Source organism: Lacerta agilis, chromosome 10 (assembly GCF_009819535.1).
Source record: "Lacerta agilis isolate rLacAgi1 chromosome 10, rLacAgi1.pri, whole genome shotgun sequence".
Lineage (NCBI taxonomy): Eukaryota > Metazoa > Chordata > Lepidosauria > Squamata > Lacertidae > Lacerta > Lacerta agilis.
Genome location: NC_046321.1, coordinates 16,743,948 through 16,769,106, shown reverse-complemented (window position 1 = coordinate 16,769,106; position 25,159 = coordinate 16,743,948). Strand labels below are relative to the sequence as shown.

The 25,159-nt window shown below is 39.6% G+C and overlaps 1 protein-coding gene across 18 annotated transcripts in view; it reads left to right on the top strand.

Moving 5' to 3' along the window:
* The window catches only part of ERC1 (ELKS/RAB6-interacting/CAST family member 1), a 160,057-nt gene that overhangs the window by 39,549 nt on the left and 95,349 nt on the right, over window positions 1–25,159 (top strand). For 7 of the 18 annotated variants that reach the window (XM_033161554.1, XM_033161558.1, XM_033161553.1 and 4 more), the window contains 7 exons: window positions 4,333–4,500; window positions 7,195–7,332; window positions 8,406–8,546; window positions 10,702–10,842; window positions 13,660–13,695; window positions 16,563–16,756; window positions 24,537–24,548. In XM_033161554.1, coding sequence (XP_033017445.1) covers window positions 4,333–4,500; window positions 7,195–7,332; window positions 8,406–8,546; window positions 10,702–10,842; window positions 13,660–13,695; window positions 16,563–16,756; window positions 24,537–24,548 — 830 coding nt within the window. The remainder of the gene's footprint in view (window positions 1–4,332; window positions 4,501–7,194; window positions 7,333–8,405; window positions 8,547–10,701; window positions 10,843–13,659; window positions 13,696–16,562; window positions 16,757–24,536; window positions 24,549–25,159) is intronic. The other 11 variants (XM_033161555.1, XM_033161552.1, XM_033161567.1 and 8 more) reach the window with 3 other exon arrangements.

The following is a 25,159-nucleotide window of genomic DNA, read 5'->3' as shown; positions in this document are numbered from 1 at the left end:
TTGAAGTTGGCACTAACCTGGTTGCCACAGAAATTGAGTGCTGGCATTCTGTGTGAGGCATCCATAAAATGTGTTGCTATGTATAAGCAAGTGCATAATTTCTGCCCGTAGGAACAGGGTTAACATGATGTCTCTCTGCCTTGCCAGCTCTTAACAAACTTTGCTGAAAGCACATTTTGTAGTTTCTAAGATGAGACCTCATACAAAAATAAAACCAGGAGTTTTAGCCATCCCAAATATTAAATCAATATTGAGTTCAAAGGGACTCACCAACTAGAAAGTAGTGGATTATATTGCTATTGCAGTATGGGTGTTTATTAATATACTTAAATTGACTTCTTTGATTGGAATTAGGTATAATTTAAAATGCTGGTTTAGGGGGAGGGGAAATAATTCCTAACAATGAAAATGATTTTTTTCCTAGGATCCAAAGTATGCTTGATATAAAGTTCTGGACATTCCCTCTATAAATCACCAAGTGTCTCAAACCCGAGGCCCTGGTAGCAGGGCTCAGGCATCTAACTCCCTGGACACTAAGGGCAATTTGGAGATTAACTGTTGTTCTGCAGCACAGCTGTTGCAGGTGGTTAGAGGGTGTGCTACAACTTTCAGGGCCAACAGTTCCAGGAAACCACAAGAGGGCAGAGTGTTCCATCCTGTTTACAGGCATTGGGTGGCCACTATGGGAACAAGATGCGGGATTACATGGGCCCTTGGCCTGATCCAGGAGGCTTTCCTTATGTAAGTGAAAGTGTTGCAAGTTGCCCGGCTTTCTTCATATGCCTGCTTTATTTAACATGGCTCCTTACTTTGAGCAACTCGTCGCTGAGTGCTGGTTTGACTGCTACAGAATGTCCAGAAGCCAGCATGGATGTGTAGGAGGGGAAAAAACACACCTTAATTTTTTAAATTATTTTTGAGAAGATAAATGGTAGCTGTTAATCATGTTCCATTCTCCTGGACAGATGGTGCACCTTGATAGGTGAGTTTTTCAGGAAGCTGGATCAGCATCTTAATTTCTCAAGGCATCAACCAACCTTGAGTGCCTTTGAAGTAGGTTTTTTTAAATCAGATATTACTTAGGTTTGGCCCCAGACCAGCCTTCAGATCAGCTGGGAACAGGCTGAAGAATATGGTGGTGGAGAAATACATGTTTTTCATAGCCAGGAGGGAACCTGCTCTCCATTTGGGCAAATTGATTATTTCTAATTATGGCTGATGCCTCCTAATATTTCTAACTGAGGAAGTTTTATTTCTGGACCTGGTCTCATTTCTTAAGGCAAATTTATGCTTGATTTGGCCAATTAGGAACCTTAAAAAAAAGAGGAACATCCCATTAAATGAAAAACCTAGAGCATCAGCTGCAGTTAACTCATTGTCTGATTAAACAGCTTTTCTGTATTTTGAATTGACCAAGTTTCCTTTAACATCTTGAGCTTGCACAGAGGGAGCCAAAGATTCAGAATGCAGCAAGCTTACTCACCGTGACTGATGGTCTTGTAATGAATTCAGCTAATAAGCACCAAATCTGATACTGTCAAATAGGATTAACAGCCAAGTTAGCTAGCTTGAACTGTTTCTGAAAGCCAAACCGATAAGGGTCAGTGGGTTTCTTTTGGGATCGTGAATGGCCTGGTGTTTTCACTCCTACTCTGCAGTGGTCTTCCAGATTGTTCTTTTCTTTGTGGTGGCCATCTTGCCTAGTCGGAATTGGTGTTCAAACTGTTCTCATTCCTGCTACCCTCTCCCCTTTGACTTTGGAACATACATATGCTGAGAACACAGAACAAAATATTCTGCAAATTATCAGAGCTGCTAGAGTCTTTGTGAACTATACATTATGTCACTTCAATTCTGCTGTTTGCTTTAATCCTTGTTCTCTGAAATGTCAACACAAATTTGGTGGGGGGTGTGACGAACCTCCCTGCTAACTAACCCTCTGTTACTAAGTGTATTACTTCTGAGGTGTTCCGGGTCACTTTTTCTCTTCACCCCACCTCGATGCCTTGAGGTCTGTCTGTGTGGATAATCCCCTTTTATTATAACTAGGGATAACTTAGTAACGGGGTTCTCTTGTCCAGCTGTCGTGGCCTGTTATATATATATTTTGCTCTGGGCTCCTGGGTTAAGAATACCTCTCAGCTCTATCAGTTCCGGGTCTCTCTCTCATTAGATCCCCCCACTGTGTCAGTTAGCTAAACCCTTTTAGTAACTGTGTAGCCTTACCAAGGTTTCTGCCCTTTTGCCCCTCCTGAGTGAAACTCCAAGACACAAACTATCACCCTGCAGGTCAGTTTTGTCTTTTCCCTGAGTTCACCTCCTCATGGGCATCCATATATTGCTGGACCAAATAAATGCCTCTTTTCTCTTGGCTCAACAAAAACAAGTCTTTATTTATTTCAGAACATCATGTTTCCAGTACTTCAATAGTTCATCAGCTTATTTACATCTAAAGTATAAACTATTTCAGTATAACCGACTAATCTTCATTCTATCCTAGCCTAACCACCACTATCCTGGCCCCACACCCCTCTTCTTCCCTGTCTCCACACACACCCTCCCTGTTCTCAACTGCCAAAACTGCCATTCCCTCCTTTTAAACTGGGGGACCGTCCAGCCCCCAAAGGATGAACTGTCCATCAAGATGAAGGTGGATTAACTCCTTCTGCGCTGGGATGTAATACCTCCTCCACCCTAGGGCCAATCTGTCACATACTGACTACTAGATAGGGATGCACAGTAGTGTTGTCTTTTTTTTTTCCTTTTTTGTGGTGGGGTGTTGCATTTCCTTCTTGGATTTGATACAGTAATATCATTTGCCCACACTCATTCCATGTTAGCCTTGTCTCTCCCATTCATTTTTCCCCACTGTCAAAATGCAACCTGCAAGCTTCTTGGATCAGGGACTTACATTTTTCTTAGGTTGTAAAGCACTATGTACAGTGGTGGACTCACCTATGTGAATTTATGTGGGATTATGTGCTCTCATGCTTTTTTCAATGATATCTTTACAAAAAAAAAGCCTACTTGCCAGCTGCTTTGAGTGTTTAGAATTAATTTAGATTAGAGTGTTTAGGTCCATTATTAGGTCCATTATTCTAATGGCATGTTCATTTATTAGAATCGTTGATGGCCATACTCCCCCCCCCCCTGAATCCTAATACTTCAAACATCCCTTTCAGTATGAGTCTGACCCAGATGCTCACTCAGCTGTGGGGTTAGAACTCGTGTAGTGTAGCAGCCTACAGAGATATCTGTTTATCTATATAGATACACATTTTGCTGAACTTGTACTGCAACTTGCCATGTAGCTGATGTTTGGGGAGACAAAAGAGAGGGAACATGTATTATTTACTTATTTATCTTTAATCTCCCAGGAAAACGTACACAGATCAAAGGGGGGAGGATCACAGGAGTTGGAAGTTGTGAAACACAGAATACCAGGCGGTTCAAAAGACACAGGAGTAATGATCTTTGGAGCTGCTTCTCACATTATGTTTTTTACACCAGGATATATACCATAGTGCAAAATATCTGTTTGGGTTATGTTAATGGCATATTAACATATTTTTACCTCTTTTTTACCTTTTTAATAGCATATTTAGATTTAAATTGCCAGCAATTGTCAGCAAAATACAGGGAAGCATAGGACTTGTCCTTTTCAGATTAGTCTTTGAAAAGTGGCAGTTTAAGCATACATTTACCAGGCATAAAGCTTGCATATATGTTGTATTTGGTAGTCCATGATGAAATACAAAAAGTTAGATGAAACATATCCCTAAAGCAATTTATTATTATTATTTATTGTATTTCATGTCTGCCCTTCACCAGAAGGTTCCAGGGCAGGTTACAGATGATAAAAACACAATTAAAACAGTAAAAAAAAAACTGCCTACCTATAAACCGCAAATCAGTAATTCATACAACACATTACAGAGAAGCCACCTAAATCAGTTTTTCAGTTTATATAAAGACCAGGGTAAAGAACTGTGTCTTCAGCTACCAACTCCTTAATCAACCAGATAACAGGTCAGCTGTTTTATTGGAAAGTGCAAATCTGCTTTTTCAACTGCTTTCTCAGTATACTGCTTTTTTAATTAAAAAAGTGGTTCAGCGCTCTTACTATTTACTTTTACAATTCAGCATCTACTTTCTACTATAAATTTAGCATTTTTGATGCAAGATTTATGTTTGATGGGAAGTAGAGAGAAATAAACTTGTGAGTTGAACCTGGTAATACAGTTCAATTATTTGTCAGCAGAGTTTTCCCTTGTTTAAAGGCTATCTTGCTTGAAGGTAATTGGAAGTCTTGTTTCTTTTGACTGATTTCAGGTGGATGCTCTCCGGTTACGTCTAGAAGAGAAAGAGACCATGTTGAATAAAAAGACTAAGCAAATTCAGGAGATGGCTGAAGAGAAAGGAACTCAAGCTGGAGAGATTCATGATCTCAAAGATATGCTGGATGTGAAAGAACGCAAGGTTAATGTTCTTCAGAAAAAGGTAGGTCAGACAGGTATACAAAGTTCTGCTCTCCAACTCTTTTTGTCCGAAAGTGGTAATACCAATAGCTGGTTTACTGAGGCTTGTGGTTCAGCATTCTGTTGCAGTGGGAGGTTTGGTAATGATAAACCTGAACACAGTTTTATAATTAGCAGAAAAGCAAGACTGTGTTGATCAAAAAATATTTCACTGTGTTTCTAATGCTACATTAGTGTTTGCAATGACTACAATGTTAAATCTCATATGTACTCTCTTGTATAGCAAGTAGTGGAGTCTGCATAAGTTCCTGGAATGACTGTGTGATTGATATGAACAAATAATATGATAGGGGAAGTGAGGGTTGGTGATTAAGCCTGTTCTTCATACACTTGTGCAATCACACACACGGGTTCTGTAGCTATGCAGAGCAATTTCTGGCTACATTCTAGATCTTTAGCTATGGACGTGTTGTCCCATAACTCCTCTTCTTTAGCCCCCCCCCCCCCAAATCTGGATATGCCTGAAGGGGCAAGGTGAGTACTTTCCTGCTCTGTTCTGTCATAACCATCATGACTGCAGCAGATTTGAGAAGGTTGGTTTCTTTTTCCTCCTGGAAAAACGAGTCTGCATTATTAAGAATGCCTTTAGTTTACTCTCATTTCAAAATAGATTGGCTTTACATAACAATTTTCTTTTTTGATAACTTAAGTTTCACACACTACAAATGATGACAGTCAGTGCTGTCTTGGCGAGGAGCACAAGTAGACTCATTCATGGGTGGCCAGAAGTTTGCATAACAGTAATATGGCCTTTCCCAACTTGATGCCTTCCTTCTGTTTTGGACTGGAGCTCCCAGCAAGCTCAGTATGGCAGCCTTTTGTGTGTGGCTCAGAACATTTGGGGTACACCTTGCAGGGGTGGCAGTGGACTTTTCTGGACCCCTGTAGAGAAGCACCTCTAATATTTAGAGTGGTGCAAAGCTGCTTGTAGGATGCATTCCCACAGTTCCTCGTGAACTTCTACGTCCATAGGCCGTTATTGGCATTGGGTGCCATGCTTGTAAGGAACATCAATGGAAGCATTGGGCCAGATCTAATTGCATGCTGCCTCATAGAAGATGCTCTGTGGGAGTGTATGATTTGGAGTGTCCCAAGGCTTTTTGTGGGGTGAGCATCTTTAGCTCAAAGCAGGCAGAACTTTGGAGAAGTCACCCGTCTATCTTTATTCAGTTTAATTAGAAGACAGTTACAAAATGGCAACATTAAAAATGCTTAAACCCATCAATTTTCAATATTAATCCACACACAACATTCCTGCAATAAAAGCAATTTTAAATAAGTTTTTATTACAATTTTTGAATAATAAAATTAAAGTAATAGGTGAATGGCATCTATGCCTGGTGACATGTCAGTTTTTAATCTGTCAATAAGACCTGGAAGATTACTTTAGATAGATAGATAGATATTCCATGCAGTTTGCACTAGTCAAAGTTAAAATGATCATTCTCTTCGCAGAAAAGAGCTTGGAATTGTCTTTTAATATTCGTAATTCAGTGGACAGTGTAATATATGTGCTTTTAAAGGTTCAGTGCTTGTTATACTAGGATTGATGTCTCCCCCTCACCCACCTTCTCTCCCAGCACACATAAACACTTATGTGTTTTTCAGCTTAATTTCCTGTATAAGATAAATTAAATGGGACAATAGTAGCTGGCTGGACATTCCTTGCAAGGAATTAGCATAAAAGCCATCCTCTCAAGAGTTCCCCTGAGGTTTCATGTTACAGTGTATTTCTTAACTTTGTAACAAATTACTGACTTGGAAAATGTAATTGAATGTTTGAATTAAAGCCTCTTTGAGAACCTGTGTTAAAGTTGTACAGCTTCCTGCTTGACTGACTTGCTGCTGCAGATGCCAGCATCAGTCCCTTTCTATCCAGCTCCTAAGACACTTCAAATTAATTTTTATTCTCCCTTGGCAATATCTGTAGTGTAGGCCATCTGATTAAAGATATACAGCCTAAAGTAAATCTTGTTGAATTCACTGTAACTTAGTAACATGTGCATGTAGCTACAAATTGGCTACAAGATGGTTAACCATTAACCTATTTTAATTAATAAATAAAATACTGCAGTATTTTATCAGGCTTAACTGCCACACTTACGTAACACATTGTGTTCATGGTACTCTTGAAGCTGCAGGGGTAATACTTGATGAGTTTGCAATTGATGTGTGTGCTGCAACCATAGCAGATATTCATATAAACTCTTGAATGCTTGATGCAGAGATGTGGAAGAATGGAAATGATTTGTAGTATAGATTAGAAGGGGAAATGCAATTTTATTAGCACATTTCCTTACGGTATTGTATGTACAAATTTCTGCTAGGGGTGCCTACTATGAATTGTTTTATAATTTACTGGATGTCATTTTCTGTGTTCTTCTGAATTGTACATTGCCTTCCACACATGTCTCAAGAGAATCAATCAATACTGCAGGGTAGCATAAAAAATGATGGGGAACTGGAGAACTGGGAGCAGCACAGAGATTTAGAAGCAGCCACGAAAGAAAGAGGTAGTCTCAGTGAATTAGGTGGGAAGGCACAGCTGACTGGGCACTTCTAGTAAGGAATGGAATGCTGTGCAGTCTTTCTAAAAACATGTTGCCCAACTGTTTCGTGTCAATCTAATTCTTTAATTGATCTTGCTTTATTTAAGATTGAGAATCTTCAGGAACAGTTAAGAGACAAGGAGAAACAGATGAGCAGTTTGAAAGAAAGGGTAAAATCCCTGCAGGCTGATACCACCAACACCGATACTGCCTTGACCACACTGGAGGAAGCACTTGCGGAGAAGGTGAATATGAAAGAAAGACAACCTTGCCTAAACCCTGTCCTCTTCCTCCACCCCAAGCCACAGCAATGTATTCTCCTTGTGAAGAGTTTCCCTTTGTCCTGTCTCAGGCAGGAAGATACCACTTTCGTTGGATGCTATCAGTTTAGCTTAATCAGGTGCTGCAGTTTAAAACACTTCCAATTGCATTTGGTATGTGTATTAATCAAACACATGCTGACTTAAAATCTTCTGAAAACTGTTCACCTCTGAGTTTGGATATACTGCTTCATAAATATATGAATTAGATAAGGAAGCTGGAAATGACTTCTAACATGTGATGCTATGATAGTATGATGAGTTGTGCAGCTCATCTGAGGGATGCTGTTTCTGTGTCATTTCTGAGATTCCTAAAAGTATTTATTTATCTTGCCTCTAATGTTTTTCCATATTTGTAGGTTGGATTTTTGATTTTGGTCTATTTTATTTCTGATTAACAGCCCATATAGATTAGTGCAGCCATGGGGTCCCTTCAGATGTTGCTGGTCTGTAGCTCTCATCACCCCTGACTATTAGCTACCCTGTCCGGGGCTGATGAGGGCTGGAGTCCAACAATATCTGGAGGACACTGTGTTGGCTACCCCTGCACTAGTGTCATCCTGGTGCAGCAATTGCACAGACTGCTTTATTTGGTGCTCTGCATAAGTTCTATTGGAAGGGGGACAGTGATGACAAGGGATCTGTTTAGCTTTATACTTGTGAAAACTATGTCAGAAGCAGCATTTCTGCTCTCTCACTTCTTCAGTTTCTGTGAATGTGTTGTCTTTGTGACATGATTGGTGTGGATCTTGTTCTACCAGGGAAACAGTTTAGCGAAGACCTATCATGTGTGTTTAATTTGTATAACGACTATGTAAGTGAAAGGTTACAGAGATTTATTTAAGTCTGCAACACTATGTACCCTTGGGAACAAGTCTCATTTGAACTCAGTGGGGCTTGTGTCAATGAGTAAACATGTGTAGACCTTCTCAGAATTAAGCATTTGTCCAGCCACTCTGAGCTGGGATTTCTTTGACAGAGTGCTCTGTTTTTGTCAGGAACGTACAATTGAGCGCCTGAAGGAGCAGCGCGACAGAGATGAGCGAGAAAAACAGGAGGAGATTGACAACTATAAAAAAGATGTTAAAGACTTGAAAGAGAAAGTCAGCGCCTTGCAAGGAGATCTTTCTGAGAAAGAGGTTAACCCATATATATTATAGGCATATAAAGTAAAGAATCTTCATGTTAAGAAGGGTAGTTTTCTTGATTCTCTCAGCAATTTTATCCACTAAAAACTGAAATGTACAACACAGACATTCAAATGAATATGCATGGAAAATCAGATGAAGTTTAATATTGCTGATACCTAGAATGTGTTTGTTGATATTGGTGAAAACTGCAATTTATCGCTTATTTTCAACATTTGACATTATCTTATTGCCTGGATTGGTCACTTCCTGCTTCACAATGAGAAGCTGTTTTTCATTGTCCCAGGAATGGAAGTGAGAGCTAGACATAGACATCAATGGATACTGAAACATTGAAAAATTTAATGTAGCTGGGATTGAGCACAAGTGTGCCCACCAGCACAAAAGGGAAATTGGGGATATTGGGAAACAGAACAGAGGGGGGAAACCTGAAACAGGTGAATGATTAGTGCAAATGCTCAGTGAGGGCATATTTGCAATCATTGCCATGCTGGCTGGCTGACTGCTGCTGGGGTATGTGTGTGTGTGTACATGCTGTAATTTTGAATAGAAACACTATAACATTTTGTTGCAGGACCCTACTTGTCATTGACACATGAATGCTGTTTCTGGTCTTCCCATGCTGATACTTATAAATCCAAAATTCAAAATCAAGCATGAGGGAGATACGTTGCCAACTTGGGTTAACTCAGAGATATGCACAAGTACACACACACATGCAGATAGATAGATAGATATGCATGCATATAAATATATAAATACAAATATACACACCCAAAAGAGATGCATCTAGTGGCATGGAACACTGAGAATGGGGGCGCGCACGTGAATAACTGGGAAAAACTGACAGCTGAATAGGAGGGAGAATAGAATGGAACAGTTGAAACAGGAGAATAGAGAAACAAACCAATGATTGGAGGTGATGGGATTTACAGTCTAACAACAACTGGAGGGCCACAGGTTTCCTATCCCTGGACTACAGCAGTCTAGAAAGTGGCTGTAGGCTGCAATTGCACTTTTATTCAATTGAGTAAAAAAAAAGTCAGATTTTATGAGCTGGTAGTGGGGGAACAGTGAAGCTGAATTTGGTTGGGGGATGAGAGGAGAATGTTGTGATAAGTGAGTGAACAAAGCACAGCTATTCCATAGTAAATGGCTGGTGTGAAAGTAGTCTTTCTATTTTATGCCATAGACATCAATGGCAAAATTTAATAATGAAATGTAACTGGGATTGGGCATTAGTGGGTCCCTTTCCCCATCCCAAAAAAATAATAACCCAAATGGAGGGAGGGAAATGAAAGCAGGCCAGTGATTTCTGGACATGCTCAGTGGGCACAGAATGCTAACTGCCTGTTGGGGAGGAGGAATGGAATAGTAATAGCCGGACTCCTGAACAGAAGCACTGCAAAGGGGAAAGGGGGGAAGAGTCTTGTGGTGCCTTAAAAGGTGGAATAAGAGTCCAGTTCAATAGATCATAATGTGCTTTTACCTTTGGCATATGGATTAAAGAAAATAATAATAAACTCTCTGGCAATTGTGTTTAAAAATCAATATATATACTTCATTGGTTTCTAAGGGCCCAAGACTCCTTGTTGTTTTTGATTCAGCATAGCTATCCCTTTTGGCACTGAGCTCAGTGACAGTATGAAGTTAATAGCTGATTTTTTTTCTTCAAATAAGACATAATTTCATCTAACACATTTATAAGTACAGTGGGCGCTCGGGTTGCGAACACGATCCATGTGGGAGGCACGTTCGCAACCCGCAGCATCCGTAACCTGCAGCGCCATGTCTGCACACGTGCATGATGCAATTTGGCGCTTCTGCACATGCGCAAAGTGCGATTTAGTGTTTATGCGCGAGCCCTGAAACCCAGAAGTAACCTGTTCCAGTACTTACGGGTTCAGCACATCCGTAACCCAAAAACGCACAACCCGCAGTGAGCACAACCCGAGGTATGACTACTCCTTTCCATTGAAAAAAGAGGTTTTCATATATGATGCTTATAAGCTTCTAAAGAAATGTATTGATCCAGAGCAGAAAACAAAATGAAATTGATATATCGACTGGGAACAAAATATTGGTGCTAGAGCTGAAAAGTATAGTTTTGTTCTTCATGCTGCTGCATGTGTTACCTTTGTTGTAGACTTCATTACTGGATTTGAAGGAGCATGCATCATCTTTAGCATCATCAGGACTGAAGAAAGACTCTAGGTTAAAGACATTAGAAATTGCATTGGAACAGAAAAAGGAAGAATGTCTGAAACTAGACTCTCAGCTGAAAAAGGTAAACACCAGAAACCTTTATCCTTTCAAATGGAAAATTGCTGGTCCTTCTCAGACTTGACCTTCCTTTTATCATTCCCTTTCTCCTCCTGCAAATTTTAGATAATAAATTATTACTTTGGGGTCAACAAAGCATTGTCATTCAAAAAGAGTGTGTAGGATGATTGCATTAGTGATTGGGGTTCATTTCAAGCCACTTTTGCACACAGCAAGAAAGTGACAATAGAGAATACATGCGTGACTCATGTCCTTTTTCCATGCTTTTGGGCATAGTATGACCTAGCTTACACATTTCCCTTGATGAGATGAAGAGAGATGCCATTTCTCTCACCCATCATATGCAGAAGTTTCTATCTTCCTCTACCTGTTTCCTTGTATCATGCAAAGCAATACAGAAAGTAAATAGACTGATAGAGCTATTCTGTCAGCAAAATTCTAATAACTAACTAGGAAAACATTAGTTATTTGAATGAATGCAAAGGCATTTATAACAGAGCAATTCATAAAGTGTTGAGATGGGGAGGGGCTAAAATTCTACTGCAAAAGGGCATCTTAACTGGCATCAAAGTATAAAATGGGTAAACTTCCTAAACTAAGGAGATGAGAGTTGTGGAATAAGGGAATGCATTCACATTGCAATTAAGTTAGGAAAAAAGCAGTTGAAATAACCATTAATTGGAGAAGAAACATAGTGGAAGAAACAAAATCGGAAATTCTTTCTAGTAGCACCTTAGAGACCAACTGAATTTGTTCCTGGTATGAGCTTTCGTGTGCATGCACACTTCTTCAGATGCACACGAAAGCTCATACCAGGAACAAACTCAGTTGGTCTCTAAGGTGCTACTAGAAAGAATTTTCGATTTTGTTTTGACTATGGCAGACCAACACGGCTACCCACCTGTAACTGCAACTATAGTGGAAGAGTAATCTAAAATAATAGAAAATATTTAATATTCCTTTTTGCAGCTACTCACTGTGGAGATGCTTTTAAATGTTTGTTTTCCATTCCACAAGTCTTGAAATAAGTTTCATCTGAGATTTGTCTTCAGTTCTTAGTCCTGTTGTAGATCCTGTTTTAGTTTTTTCTTTTTTGAAGAGTTTCCCATGCCTGGGCTTATTCCAGTTGCTTTAACAAAAAGAGATGCAAATAACCTGCTGGAGCTCTTCATGTAAATACTCCTGGTCTGAAATGCAAACCTTTCCCCCGCTTTTGGCTACGTTAAATAATTAATCGCCATCAGAGAGGAACGGAGATCAGCCTGATTCTTTCCACCTGCCAAGGTCTTCCAGCAACTGAGTCTGCCTCACCTCCCACCAACCAGTAGAATGCCATTTTAAATGCCAGGGCACAGTGATTGTGGGAAGGAAAGAGACTGATTTGGCTCTGCCGATGGATCAAAAACTTTGACTATGCCCAGCCAGTAAATCTCAAATCTTAATGCACTAGCCATTTGGAGAGCGTTTGAGGTAAGATACATTTCAGCCATTTGCTGGAATTTTCTTGGAGCCATTAGCAATAGTGATTGAGTTTCTCTTGGCCTGCTGTGATTCCCACAAAGTAAGCCACAAAGCTTTCAGATGAAATTGTCAAGACAAGAATCTAAACTTCTGGAGATACTCAAACAAAAGCAAATGAAGCTGGCAGCAGTTATGGAAAGAAGAAACCCTCTAAAAAGGAGAAGCACCGGCAGATAAACTACGAAGAGTTTCAACATATCATTTTACAGTAGAATTGTGGGTGGTTGTAGTTGTTTTTTGCATTACATTGTAAGCTTTCACATGGTGGGGGGGGGGGAAACAGATTTATAAAGCTTGCATGTTGGGGATAAATTTCTAGTCTGGTCTTCTCACTCACTAGCTTTGTGCAGTCAGCATTCAGAGCTACTGATCATGTGTGTTACCTTTCATTGACAGATTAGCTGTTACATTTTATATTTATAGTGCGGAGAATATGTACTCAGTACTAGATAGAGCACATGCAAGAGTTCCTAGATTCAATCCTTAGTATTCCCAGGTTTGGCTGCAATCCTGGAAAGCTACTGTCAGTCATTGTAGACTGAGATAGATGGACCAATAACCTCACTCAAGATGTTACAACTTTCTGTGTTCAATGTCATTGTAGGAAAATTCGTGTTCCGTAACATTTGAAGTATGTCACGAGAGTGTTGCTCCCAGTGTATAGATGCACTAGGTTTGCCTGGTCAATGAACTCTGTTGCTCTGTATGTTAAACATTAATGTGTGTATATGTTCTAAATACAGCTGTTGCAACATTGAAATATTCATACATTCAGATACTGAGTAGATCCATCAAGTTATCTTTTACAGCATTTTTGAGGTTTCTACACTCACATACTTAGGTTGCTGAACTTACTCAGCAGAGGTGGCATTTTTAAATTGGGGGGAAACAAGCCCGTCAGGAGGTGAAACCTTTCATCCTATATTTATTTAAATGTTCAATAAAATCATAGCTCGGTGTTGCCTTAGTCAGATTAAGGCTTTTTTTCCTAAGGAGCTTTACAACTGTTAATTGATTTAAGTATTTAATGTATTGTATAGCCAGTGGTTATCCAGACTTCTGCTCACTACCCGAAAGAGATGTATCCAAAGACTGAAGCAGAAAAATCCATTAAAGGGAAAATAAAGACTGGATTTGGTTAAAATCTCTACTTCAGATTAAATCCTAAATCTACAATCAGCTCCTTTTCTCCTACAATGAATGTCTCTACATCTTTCTGTAGATTGTGTTACATTTCTCTCTCTCTCTTGCACTGTTCCTTTCCCCAATTCTTCCCCTCTTTTCCTGTCTTTCTCCTTAGCATCCTGAAGTCTTATTGAGTCACCCATCCAAGCCAGTAAGTGTTATGACAAACTGGAAGGCCATAGCCAACCCCATTTGATTGTGCTTTTTCTGCATGTGTAGTCTCTTGTGTCTTTGTATTCCATGCCCAGGAGACAGTGAAAAATTTCAAGGCTGTCATGCCTAGGTCAGACAATGGATGTGGGCTTGTTGCTTTTTTCTAGTTTTTTAATTTAATCAGCTTATAGTTCTGCTGCCTCTCTGCTTCTCTGCTTAGTTGCTTTTCTAATCTGTATTTTTCAGATCCTATTTTTTATATGTGAAGTATCATAGGAGGTGGTAGACTCTACTTCATTGAAGGATTTTAAACAGAGGCTCTGTCAGGGATTCTTCAGCTGTAATTCCTGCATTGTAGTGTATTGGAATAGATGACCTTTGGGATCCTTTCCAACCCTACAATTCTATATGTCTATGAAATCATTCCAAAATGCTTGAGAGTGTATATTGCAGATCAGGAAAGGTACCATGAGGATGCTGGCATGCTTAATGAGCAGAGCTGAAGAAGCTATCAGAGGCAAGAAGAATTCCTTCAAGAATTGGAAGACTTGCCCTAATGAAGAGAACAAAGGAACACAAACTTTGGCAAAATAAATGTGGGCAGACAGTAAGGGATGCTAAAAAATTTTTGCGCAGCACAGTGCTAAAAAGACTAAGATCAACAATAAGTTATTTTAATATATTGGTAGCAGGAAACCATCTAGGAAGGAAGTTGGACTTTTGGGTGCGTGCTAAAGGAGGGTAAGAAGATTGGTGAGAAGCTGAATTTTTTATTTTTACCTGTCCTCACATTGTAAGATATAGAGCAGATCCCAGTGCCTGAACTAACCTTTGCAGGAAGGGAGTCTGAGGAACTGAGGCATATAGTGGTGATAAGAGATTAAGTTCTAGACTTAATATACAAAATAAAAACTGACACATTGCTGAGTCTGGAGGGCATCCAGCTGAGAATTCAACTCAAATGTGAAAATGCGAATCCTATAACAAAAATATGTAAGTTGTCCCTCTGACCAGCTTTCTCCATACCTGAGAACTGGAAAGGTGCCAAGGCAACACTAGTTTTTAAAAAGGAATTCAGGGAGAATCCTGGAAATTACAGACCAATAGGCTTAACTTTTTTGATGGGAAAACATGTGGGAAGTATTGTTAAAGATAAAATAACCAAGCATATAGAAGAAGCATAGGTGGCATGGTTCCTGCAAGGGCAAGTCTGGTTTCATAAACCTACCTTTAAGAGTGTCAGTAAGCATATAGATAGAGGTGATCCAGTTGACATAATGCACTTGGACTTTCAAAAAGCATTCAACAAGGTAACTCAACCAAGGCTTCTGTGTAAATGTAACAGTCATGGAATACAATGAGAGGTCCTGTTGTGGATCAGGAACTGGCTACCGGTAAGTAACAGAATAAAAGAGAGTAGGCATAAATGGGCAGTTCTCTGAATGGAGTGATGTAGATAGTGGAGCCCAGAGGAATCAGTACTCAGACTTTAGGGGTGAACAGTGAGGTGGCCAAGCTTGTTGACAATACTGAATTGTTCAGTTGTTAAAACAAAAAGAGATTGTGAAGAACTCCTGAAGGACCTCGCCAAATTGAGTGAATGCGCTGTAAAATGGCAAATGCAGTTCACTGTAAACAATGGTAGAGTGGTGTATGCCAGGGTGAAAGAAAATCTTAATTTCATATATACCCTCATGGGGTCTAAACTGACAGTACCTGACCAGGAATGTGTTGACTCAGTGTGTGACAGCTGTGACAAAGGCAAAGGGGAAGTAGGGGAAGGTGCAAGTGGGCAAGTTGATATTCATTCCCATTGAGAGCAAAACTTATACATTAAAGAGGGAAAGGATAAGAGAAGAGAAACTCTGGTGTAGATAAAAACAATACATGGAACAACTACTATTTTCCTCCTTGAACTTTAGATTATGGAAAGAAAATCACCCACTCTACCACATTTAGTTTATATTTTCCTTTTAATAGTAATAAGTAATTTGCAGCAGATGTGAACAGACTTCAGGCTAGTGAAATCTACTTTGGATTTTTTTTAATGCACAGCTTCACAGCCCCCCAAAGAAATTCCGTAGCCGCTGTTTCACCCACCCCCACCACAAGAGAAGTCAATAAATGCATGAGCTAGTAGCGAAATATATGGGTTCACATCTGTGATCAGTGATGAACGTAACTTGGTGGCCTTGGGCCAGTCACTGCCAGGGCCTAGCCTCCCCAAGACAGTGGTCATGTCCAAATATAGACCTGTCCTCTAATGCCTGAAGCTTGCAAAACTGGCAAGTGCCATTTCCAAATTTTTCCTGCTGTGAAAAAGTATTGAAACGCTGCTCTCCTCCCTCTATCCTGCTCTACTGCATCATTTCTTAGGATCATTGGGAAGTGACAGATAGGGACAAAAGGCCTTCCTGTATTTTTTAATTTTATTTTATCAAGTAGGTCATGAGTAGCAGCAAAGGGTCTGAGGCTCAGTGGAGTGAGTTTCCTGACTGAGGTATAGATTGCACATAGAGAGAAATGTTGTTTAACAACAAGAAGGCAAGAAGTGGGAAAGGATGCCTATCCCTCCCCGTCAAACCTGTGCATTTGAGATGATTCTTGGAATGTGCCCTGGTAAAGTTCCTGGCAAGAACATCTCAGTCATTGGGGCTAGATAGAAAAGTAGTAAGATAAGAGATTGCAGGGTTAGCATGTTTTTCACAAGCTGACTGGTCAGAGTTGGATACAAGATGGTGGACTAGATGGAGCTTTGGTTTGATACAGCAGGACTCCTGTGTCGTGTCTTGGGAACAGAATGTTTTCTGTTACAAATGTGAATATGGATACAAAGAATAACTCTTGGAATACTTTTTTGTGCAGGCTCATGAAGCAACATTGGAGGCTAGGGCCAGTCCAGAGATGAGTGACCGATTTCAGCAATTGGAAAGAGATGTGGCTCGCTACCGGGAAGAATCCAGTAAGGCTCAAGCTGAACTGGATCGTCTGCTAGAAATCCTGAAAGAGATGGAGAATGAGAAGAATGATAAAGACAAGAAGATAGCAGAACTAGAAAGGTGAGAAGGGTAGGAGAAAGAAGCCTGTTGGCAGGTTTTCAACTTATTGCCATTCAAAATAGGGCATTGGGGGAGTTTCTAAAAGTTAGTTAAGGGTTTTTGCTTTTTTCCTGCCTGTTTCAAAAGGTATGCTGATGTTTCTGGGATCTCTTTTAAATAGTAGGAGCAAAAGTGCAATTGTAGGAAACGATGGTAGCTCAGTGAAACTGGCTTTAGTTTCATGTACAGTACATGCATACTTGAACCTGACAAATTTATATGATTTACTATAGTAAAAGTAGCACAGATAATACTAAGCATTTTTAATATGCAACTTGATGTGAGGACTAATTCTGCCTATATGAGAACTTGTTCTGTAGCCATATGAAATTAAACAGGAGAATACCACTTAGTAGCTTTGAAACAGAATTTCCACTTCTTATTATATTATTACACATGTATTTACATCTCTCCTTTTTCCCTGACAAAGACTCAAGGCATCTTACAACTAAAAATGCGCTTCTTGGTAATACTTTATTAGTAATGTGGTTTCCCCAAGCCAATCTTTTTCTATGGAGAGAAATTAGGTAGGACTTAATATCCCCACTAGATTAGAACAGCTAGCAGTTGGGTCATTAGAGAAGTCATGGGAACAACACCTTAGATGGAAAATGGAACAAAACTATTAGCCATTTATTAGGCTTTTAAAATTTGTTCTGAACTGCAGTCGTAAACTCTTAGTCCATTTTAAAACAGTGACATATAATTATTATTTACAGTTTGACCAACAGTTGCCTTGAAAGGTACAATATGGAGGCTCATTTCTTGGCCGTGCACTAACTTTTCCTCTTTTGCCGGAATGGGTTTCCTTAACATTATTTCATATGGATTCAACTGCATTTTGTCAAGTGCCAGGAAAATCACATAAATTAAGACCACCACCTGAGTAGAATTTTCCTTGATGAATATATTAATTCTTGAAATGCAGTAGCTGCTTGGCGCTCCCTCATTGCCCAAAATTTGTTCATCTGACTTAATATTTCAATGTTGAGTTAGATGTTGAATATGTTTCATATTAATGGGCAACATTTGTATAAAGATATCTACTCAGAACTCCAGAGAATATAATCAAGAGAATTTATTGTAGGGAGAATTTGCACATCTGTAAATACTTGGTGTTACTGCTTCATATTTTTATCTTCTTTGATGTGCAGAATCTACTCAAAGATGCCAAAACAATATTCTTAATTCATTAGGAACACACAGATAATTAACTGGCATGAAGCCTCTCAGTTGGATTATCAGTTCAAGTTTGTTACCTTGGATGGTATCTATTCCTGTTTCTTTGAAACAGTAGAGAGCTTTGAAAATCAATACAGTATTCATTATTTTTCAATGAAACTTTGAACATTTCCATGAATGGTGTTCTGTTGGCCACAAGGGGAAAATATGTAATTTTCTTTATTTTTGAATTCCAAAATGTCTGTTAGGACAGTTGAAATAGAACTGCAGAAGTTTTACATAATATTCTTGAAATTTAATTTGTCAGTCTTACATAGATATCTCCCAAATTTAACTTTCTCCACCAGTATTTGATTTTGGTCCAATTTTGCATTTCTCTGTATCCTACCAATATGCATGTTTGGATGCAAAAATCTATGCAGAATTCTCTATCACTGTTGAAAATATTGTTACCTTCCTTATCATAGAGATTTAAAACCTTGGAATAATCTTTTGAGTTTTTCCTGTCATCTTTTTACATTTAAAATGTTTCTAAATCCCACCATCTTTCTTTTCCACTTCTTCCAAGGTCAGTCATTATGGAGAACTTTGTTAGTCTTCTCTCAGAATTTCTGCTGTACAATAAATGTAAATGGATCGTTCATTTTTCTTAGTGTAACCTACAGTCTTGAAGGATGAATTCTCAATAGAGTTTATTACTCTCCATTTGAAACTGAAGATAATATGGTTCCATTTCAAATTGGAGGGGAAATGTACAGTATTTGAGATCATCCTTTGTTACCACATTCTTCCAATCTGTAAGAGATAGCAAGAAAAATCACTTTTTTAAAATCATAGTTGATTATTCTGAAACATACATTTTTAATTTGTACAGGAGACACCACTAGATTAACTAACTTGACTGAGACACACCACATTTGTAGCATTAGCTTCCCCTGCAGCTTTTACTTACACACCTAGTACCTTACCATAGGGAAGTTGGCTGATAAAAATAGCTTTCCAAGCTGGAGCCAGACTACCTACTGCCTCTATACCAGGGTTCCATAAATGAGAGAAAAAGATGAAATGAGTTGATGATGTTATCAATTAGTTATTCCATAGCTGCTTCCCAGAAATAAAAGTAAATACAGTATATGGCAAAAAGAATGATGGAAGCAGAACACAGCCAGACTCTAGGTAGAATAGAAGAAACTTAATGTGGAAGGGAGCTGAATTACAATGCAATCCTACAGGAGCACCAACTTGCCCCCGCTTATTGAGGGGACTGATGACTGATGTCATGCACAGGTCCTGAAAGACCTACATTGGCTCCCAGTACATTTCCGGGCACAATTCAGAGTGTTGGTGCTGACCTTTAAAACCCTAAATGGCCTCGGCCCAGAATACCTGAAGGAGCGTCTCCACCCCCATCATTCTGCCTGGACACTTAGGTCCAGCACCGAGGGCCTTCTGGCAGTTCCCTCCCTGCGAAAAGTGAAGTTACAGGGAACCAGGCAGATGACCTTCTCGGTAGTGGCGCCCGCCCTGTGGAACACCCTCTCATTCGATGTCAAAGAAATAAACAACTATCGGAGTTTTAGAAGACATCTGAAGGCAGCCCTGTTTAGGGAAGCTTTTAATATTTGATGAATCATTGTATTTTAATATTCTGCTGGAAGCCGCTCAGAGTGGCTGGGGAAGCCCAGCCAGATGGGTGGGGTATAAATAATAAATTATTATTATTATTATTATTATTATTATTATTATTATTATTATGCACCACGTTGTGCAATGTGCTGGTCACATCACCACCCAATATTGAGGGAGCCTGGCCCCCTCCTTAAGAACTTCAGGGCCCCCAAAGTGCCTGCAATCCTGCAAGTGTTCCACTATGTTCAGTGGAGCTACTCCCTATTCAACGTGTTTAGGATTGCATCATCAGAGGCTAGTTCTTAGCTCTTTTTGAACAGGTGAAAGCACTTCAATAGATTAAGTTGAAAATCAAACGACGAATGCACCCAATTTGTGAATGGCTTTGTTTTTACGCAGTTCTGTTCGCGTATCAAATGTCTGGCTTTCTAGTTCCTTTTACTAATTACTTGCTCTCTTTATGTATTGTCATCCCACAGTCATCTAATGTTTCATTGATGTTTCTTTTGTGTTCTCCCTCTCTGTCTTTCCTGGTTCCCTTGGGTTGTTTTGTGCCTGTGGTTTTTTGGCAATGCCTTTTCTCAGAAGGCACGCTTCGCACAGAATATGCTCCCCCTACCAGGTGTCTGTCCCTCCATCCCAGCCTGTAGGGGGGTTTGTATGGGACTTTTTAGGAAAGTGAGTTTCTTACAAGGCTATTGTTTCTTGCTGGCGGAATGCTGCTTTCTGCTAACTGGCTGCAATTTCTGCTGGGGTTTGCTGTAGTCAGTGTGTGTATGTCTGCCAATGTGCCACTTTAATTGGATTTATGCAACATTTTTAGACCCTGGAATACGACTTAGAGCACTAGTTCTGCTGGTATCATATTACCAGCATTTTTTAATGACTTGTATTTTGACCTCCTCTTCTTTTGGTGGTTGTATTTCTGTGAATTCCCGCACTATAGCTCCAGTACTTTCAGACCATTTCAGTTTCAAGCTGTTTGGCTCACTTGTGCTTTCAAACCTATATAAAATCTATTGTGTGTGTGTGTTTTTTTTTTTTTAAATTAGAATGAGAAAACTGAAAGATAACACACAACTCTGAAACATCTTGCTTATTTATTTAAATATTTATTTAATTTGTCTTTGAAGGCACACTGCACCCCATAAGATGGTTTACAGCTCCATCTATATATATTTTTTTCTAGTACGGCACAATCCAACTGAACAGGAACTAAGATAAAAATATATATTTTGTAGGGTTTTATTCTAATTAAAAGAAAAGCACATAGTTGTGATAATACCCTGGGTCTCATGGGATATGGGGTCACCACTGAGCGAGCCCTGTTAACTCAACAGCTCTTGCTGGCAGGTCAGAGAACAGGGCCTTTGATACTGATCCCTACACAAATGCAGGCACATAAACCTGTATGAGCGTGAGTATTTTGTGTAACTTTTCATTCTCTTCAAGGTGCCCATCATTCACTTTTCCTTAATAAGATGTTGATAACTAGTTGCGGGCCCGAGTGCAGTGAAGCCATGACGAGTGGGGGGTGAACAGGCAGTTAAGACACAAGGCACCAGTGCTGGGATCAGATAAGGCCACAACTGTATTGATTATAGATTTATGCAGGTTTGGGCATAGGCATTGTGTATGCATCTAGTAATCAACCAGCCTGCCTGCTAGTTTATGGATAAGAAGTAGGGTTTGGCCACTGTCGCTGGTCACCTATTGACATGCTTCATATCCAGAGACCCTCCGCCCCCCAATCACTAATAAGGATACTAAGGCCTTTCTGCCCCTTTTGGGTATTTGGACAGGAAGCACCTCCCAGGCTCCCTTGGGGGATACCCAACCCCCTGCCCAAGTGGTCTAAGAATCCAACCCTCATCCGCCACTTGAGTTGGACCCAATACTGAGTCTGCCCATGTAACTGTGACAAACTGCAACTGCAGCTCCAGTGATGTTCTGTTCAGGGAATCCAATGAAGACTGCTTCATTGGAAGCCAGGGAGGGGACTGGAGGGAAGACTTTCCCAAAATAAACAGAATTTTTAAAATGCTAGTTTGAGGATTGTGTCATCTTTAAGCCATATGCTTAGCTCATATTGAAGCAGTGAAATGACCTGAAATTATTGAACTTTGCTCAAACTTTATTTAGAAATACATCACTTCACCCTCTGTACCATTTCCCCTCAATTTTGTAACACATTGTATCAAGGTATACACTTAAAGCTTGGAGGCTGCTTCTTAATGTAAGGAATGTGGGTAGCATGTGTGCTTGGAGAAAAATGTTGCTTGCAATAATGGTTGCATTATTTTGTAACATGAGTTGTCTCGTTCTAACTGTTCTTGCTTGCTCAGGCCTGCTTTGTTTGGGGAAGTTGCTTGCTCTTTTGTATTTAAGTCAATTTCACTGATGTAGGTTTTTAAAAGGATGTTGTACATTTAAATGGAGTGTTTCCAAGCTGCTCTGCAATTCTAGGCATGTTCTAAATGTATAAAGCAATCAGCAGGGTTTTTGGCTAGTTGATGAACTGCCAGGTCACAAGCTTCCAGTGCCTGCTATATTTTTGTTGCCTGCTATTAAATTTGTATCAATACAAAGTCTTGTAGAAAACAAAATAGGTAATGTTTATTTTTCTCTCTCTGAGGTCTTTGACATTTAACTGAATAAAGCACATCTCATCAGTCATTTCTGGCCCTGTCCTTGATGCTGGCAAAAGAAAAAAGGACATTTTTACAGCGGAAAAATAAATTTGGTCATAAATAATCCGAAGTAGATGTTTCATTATCCTTTTCTGACTTCTACTGTATACTTTCCTTACCCCAATCCCTCTGAGATATTAGAGTAAATAGTAAGTAGCTGCAGTGTAATACTGACCCAAAATCAGTAGGTTCTAAGCTGATAACTTTTTTTGAAACACAGCTGCTTTAAAATCTGTTTTCTTGTTGTAAATGTATCTAAAGTGGACAGCTTGCAGTTGAAAGTTAACTTTCAGAGCAGCAGGTAACTTTTTAGCTGAATTCACTGGTATCATTAGTGGTGGTCTGTCAAGTATGAGATCCACTATGTTTCTAATCACATTTCTTTTGAAGTGGCAGTCTTCAGTTTTTAGCAATTTGTATAGTTGGGACATGGGTGGCGCTGTGGTCTAAACCACAGAGCCTAGGGCTTGCCGATCAGAAGGTCGACATTTCGAATCCCTGCGACGGGGTGAGCTCCCGTTGTTTGGTCCCTGCTCCTGCCAACCTAGCAGTTTGAAAGCACGTCAAGTTTAAGTAGATAAATAGGTACCGCTCCAGCGGGAAGGTAAACGGCGTTTCTGTGCGCTGCTCTGGTTCGCCAGAAGCGGCTTAGTCATGCTGGCCACATGACCCGAAAGCTGTACACCGGCTCTCTCGGCCAGTAAAGCGAGATGAGCACCACAACCCCAGAGTTGTTCGCGGCTGGACCTAATGGTCAAGGGTCACTTTACCTTTATCGTTGGTATATTTAATCCAATGAAATGACTTTGAAATGAGGCAATGCATCTATTTGGGGAAAAAATGTGCATTACACCCTAATCAACCTGATGGTTTGGATATAACCTTTTAAAAGTAGCCTTAAACTGGCTTACAGTTATATATAGTAGGAAGCTCTTGAGTAAAACTGAGTAAGAGAGCAAATAATAACTTAACTTTTACTCAATACATATTTTTGCTAGTAAGTCAAGAGTTCTGGTGGTCACTTCTGGATCAGAATATTTGTACTGCACACCTAGAGTACATTTAAGATAGAGCCAGTTCATAGGTTGCCATGACTGTTTCTTGAACGTTTATATGTCATTTAGTGATCTGTTTCCCACATGCATTATTGTCTTGGAGAGGAGGAACAGTATATTGTTCCTGATGAGAAAGATCATGATCTGGGTTGAATGATTGTCCTAAATAGCCATAATTTTAGCTTGTAAAAACAACACAAAACTTTCTTTGCAACTTGCTAAATCAAGAAGATGAAGAATAATGCTGCTTTGATTTTGTCTGTCAATCTCATATTTATCAGTGAAATTGACCATAGATAACTCTGAAAACAGGGTGTTAGAATTAGCAAAAAAAGGCAATAATGAACTCCTGAGGCCCATGGCTGTGCAGTAACCTCCAACAGATATTCTTTAGCATGCCTACCAGTCCATAGTGTTGGAGGGAACTGTCTAGAAGTAGCATGTTCATTATTGTTTTTTAGATTGCACCTCATTATATAGACTTAAAATATAGCTGACTTGACAGCAAGCTTGAAAATGTTCTTAGGTGTTTGAAGAGTTCATACAAAATGATAAGTAGTTCCTGGATTTTCTTAAAGTTTTATGAGCAACACATGAAGGCTTGTGATGTATTGATTCGCTTAATTTTGGCCTTCTTGTTGAGATAAATTAGGATATTTTCTTGGAATAAATTTTAAATCTGATAGGGAGGCAGCCTGAATAAAGTTGTCTGATTTCCCAGAACCGTCATCCTGCTTACGTCTATGTTCCATAAAATATTCTCTCAAGCAGTAGACAGTTGCTTTCCTGTTTGATTCATGCAAACTTTGGAGTTGTCTTTATACTACTACTCCAAGAAAGGAAACAAAACAGTAAAAAAGAAGGCATTTTCTGGAGTGCTCCTTGTGTGTTGAATGGTGTAATCTAATTGGGTAGTTTGAACTGCCCTGAGACCTTCGGGTATAGGGTGGTATAGAAATTAATTAAATAAAAAATTATAAATAATTCTTTTTGTTGCTGGGAAGTTTACCAGAATGGAGGATTTTGGTTGAAAAAGCCTTGCCTTTCTTTCTTGTCTTGCTTTCTGATGCTGTGCTGCTCCTTTGTCACTTTTCTTGATGTCTTAACTTTGGAGTGTATCCTCATTAACCTTTTCTCTAACTTTCTCTTTCACATTTCCTACCCTGGATTTGCTGCTTGGTTCAGCCTCACTTCAAGGTCAGTACATACTAATTTAAGGATTTTATTAGACAGGTACATCTACAACTGAGGTAGTGAAACACTGAAACCCAATTTTCTTCTCTAGAAGACGGGATCAGAAATATCTTTCTCTATATAGGGGAGCTGGACTACAGAGCAGTTTATAGCACAAAACTTGGATGTGCTGACAATAGTTATTGTTGTTTGTTCCGACATTAGCAAATTCTTATCAGTATGATGAGCAGGGGAGAGTGGGACAGCCAGTACATTGTCTGGCTTCCTCCAGTCCTGCACTGAGTATCTGCATTGTAGCCTCTGTGTCACCTCATCCAAGTTCAGATTCTCCATCTTCTGCCTGGTGAGGGAGAGGCCAATGAAGTGTGAGTACAATGTATCAATAGTGGCTATGGGCCATCTTGAATCCGTATGGTCTGCCCGTTGCCACATCTTTCAAAGGTTCACTTTTTCTACACCTTACTGATTTATCTGTATGCATGGGCAGACTTTAGTCAATTTTATCATTTTGAGCCTGTACCTGAAAATAAGAGGGTCCTGAGTGGTACTTCTCTTTGTAATTAGAAAATCAGTTGAATCGCCAACTATTGGGAGACCCAGGAGCTTTGGTTGTC